A 2,996-nucleotide genomic window follows, 5' to 3' on the forward strand; every position below is an offset into this window, starting at 1 on the left:
CCCGCACAGGGGGCGGGCAGAGGACTGACCGCGTGCCTCGCGCTGTGCCGTGTGCATACTGCGCCGGTGCACCTCCGTTTTACAGCTGAGGTCGCCGAGGCTCGGCGAGGTCGGTAGCTTGCCCAGGGCCACAGCGCCGGGCAGACGCGGTGCTCGCTGGGGCCGCCCGGGGGTAGTGCGGGTCCCAAACCCGTCTCCCCACCCCCCCCGCCCCCGCTTTTCTTCCCTCTGTCGGGGGGCCCTGCTCGCCCTTTCTCTGGGGTGTGTGCCGCTCTCAGCCCCTGGCCTCACCTGGCAGCGGCGTTGATGGCACCGGGCCTGACCCTAGGGGCCTGGGGGTCTGGGTGCGGGGTGCTCGGGGGTCAGCAGCCACAGCTCTCGTTTCTAGGCCCAGGTGGGCCAGCCTGGGGCCGGCTGCTCGATGGGGAGCCTCATGTGCATCGCCGAGGCAGCAGGAAGCGTTCAGGAGCGCCTTGGGGTGACCTCCCCGGGGGTGGCCGTCTGCTCTGGGTCCCTGGGCGGCCCCGGGAAGGCCTGGCACATCTGGCCTCGGTTGTCTCCCATCTGTGTACCCGGAATGATGCTGGTTTGTTTTCAGGGCAGGATGGGAGGGCAAGGGTCCCCGCACCGCTGACTGTCATGTCGGCCCCAGGGGGCGTGTGTCAGGGCAGGGCCATCCTCCACAGTGAGGCCCCCGTGTGCCAGGCTGATGCGTTGGCCACCCTCCCCGGGCATTTCAGGGAAGGTGTCCGACCTCTGTTACACGTCTGGAGAAACTGAGGCCTGGAGGAGCAGCTCCTGTAGAGGTCATGCTCCGTGCCCTTCATGCCCCGTCCCCTTGGCTGGGTCTGCCCCCTGCCCCCCTGCCTGACAGCCCCCCTGGCCAGGTCTCTGCTCCTCACACACTTGGGGACCCTCAGCCCAGCTCCAACTCAGCATCCGCTACTCCATGTGCGTTAGTGACCCCTTCCCTGCAAACCTGCTTCAGGCGAGCAAGCCGCCCCCTGTCCCCAGAGCCCCCCACCCAAGCCCTTTCCATCTTCTCTGGAACCTCAGGAATTGATCGCATCCCTTCCCTTCAGTAACTGTTTCATAGCCAATCTCTGCATTTGCCTTTTGGGGGTGTCCCCTGTGCCCTGGAGTAAGCCCTGCCTGGACCCCACAGCCCCCTGGGCCACGGGGAAGCCGCTCTCCCTCCCTGGTCTCTAGGCCGCTTCCTGCCTACCCCTCAGGTTGGCCGGGGGCCTGCGTGCGCCGCCGGGTGGGAGACGGGCCCGCCTGGGCGTGTGCGCCAGGCCTCTGGCTTCTTTGCAAGCTTGTGAGCCTTCGCTTCTCTGTTGGTCGAACGGGTCCCAGAATCCTTGGGCTCCCACATCTGTGCAGCCCGGCTCCAGCCTGCCCCTCTGAGGACCCTCCGTGAGCCCCTGCCTCCTCATACCCCCCATGAGCGGGGGCGCCGGCCAGCCTCCGCGGCAACGCCCGCCACCCTCGGGCAGAAGACACTGGACGCCTGAGACTGGCGGCGGGGGCCCCGGGCCTCACCCTCTCCCTTCCCACAGCCCCTGCAGATCGACGACGATTTCTGTGGGCAGGACTTCAACCAGCCTCTGGGGGGCACGGTCACCATTGAGGGCATGCCCCTGTTCGTGGACAAGGACGATGGCCTGACCGCCGTGGCCGCCTACGACTACCGGGGCCGCACCGTGGTGTTCGCCGGCACGCGCAGCGGCCGCATCCGCAAGGTCAGGGCCCGCGACTGGCGTGCTGTGGTGGGCAGGGCCCTGGGGGTGTGGGACAGCCCGGATCCGATGCGGGGCCTGGTCACCGCGGGGTGCGCAGTGGGCCCCAGCGCCCCCGTGCCGCCGCCTCCATGCCCGCATTTGGGGCTGCTCCGGCGTCAGGCAGGTGCAAAGGTCTGGCTGGGCATCGGGGTCTCTGGGGGTGGGTCACGGCGTGCGAAGGGGCTGGCCTGGCCCCCCCCCCCCAGGACATGGAGGTGCCGGCCCTGCTGTCTGAGGGCGCACGGTGACCTCCTGGGAAGGCCGTGGAGGTGGGGGCAGGGCATGCCCGCACGGCCCCCTCCCCTCCGGGGATCCGGTGTCTGCTGAGGCAGCGCTCTGGAGCTGGTGGGAGGCCCCCGCCCTGCGCAGAGCAGCAAGGGCAAGGGTGGCACCCCTGTGCCCCTGCCTACCGCTGGTGGGTGCAGGGGGGCTCTAGTGGCCCCAGAGCGATGAGGGCCCCTCAGGGTGAGGGCTGGGGTGCTGTGGGGCGGGGCCTTCCGGGTGCCTGCATCCCTTCCCTCGCCAGCAAGCACTGGGCTGCAGTGGGGGGGGGGGGGGGGGGGGGGGGAGGCAGCCCAGAGAGCACATCTCCCCAGGGGTCACNCGGGAGATGAAATAACAGCTGTCCCCGGGCCTGCTGCTGACACAGCTCCCCGCCCGCCGTGTACCCGTGGGTGAGGGCCGGGCCTGAGGCCAACAAGGGCCTCGCCTGCTCCCAGCTTCTGTGCGGGAGGGGGTCTCCCCGTCTGGGCCATGCTGGGTGCCCTGGGAGTCACGTCCCGCTGCTCACTGGCCCTGTGATCCCTGTGAAGGCATCCCCTCCCCGCCCCACCACTACTCACCTCAGCGTTTCCCATCTGTGAAATGAACCCAGGCGTGTGGGCTCTTGGCTGGGGTGGTCCTGAGGCAGTGGGAGCCCAGATGTGGGCTGCCGGTCGTCCCCGGAGGGGCGCCCTGGGGTGCTGCGGGGCTCAGGCCCCATGCGAGCCAGTGGGGCTGGGTGGCAGGTCAGCTCAGCCCCCGCTGGTCTCTGGGGGAGCCCCCGTGCCCTTAGAGCTGGTCCCCTGGTGTGGCCCATCTTCCTTCCCCGAGTGCAGGGGTGGCGTCTGCAGCCTGGGCATCGACTCTTCCCTTCCTATCGGTGGGCCACCCCCCCAGCATGCAGCCCCTCTTCCCAGCCCAGGGAGGGTATGTGGGGCCGGGGGGTGGGGGGGA

The 2,996-nt window shown here is 69.7% G+C and overlaps 1 protein-coding gene across 1 annotated transcript in view; it reads left to right on the forward strand.

Moving 5' to 3' along the window:
* The window catches only part of PLXNA1 (plexin A1), a gene marked incomplete at its 5' end in the record, with an annotated part of 36,880 nt that overhangs the window by 1,103 nt on the left and 32,781 nt on the right, over positions 1-2,996 (forward strand). The window contains one exon of the mRNA XM_077780818.1: positions 1,559-1,742. Coding sequence (XP_077636944.1) covers positions 1,559-1,742 — 184 coding nt within the window. The remainder of the gene's footprint in view (positions 1-1,558; positions 1,743-2,996) is intronic.

Source organism: Crocuta crocuta, unplaced genomic scaffold, assembly GCF_008692635.1.
Source record: "Crocuta crocuta isolate KB4526 unplaced genomic scaffold, BGI_CrCroc_1.0 scaffold299, whole genome shotgun sequence".
Lineage (NCBI taxonomy): Eukaryota > Metazoa > Chordata > Mammalia > Carnivora > Hyaenidae > Crocuta > Crocuta crocuta.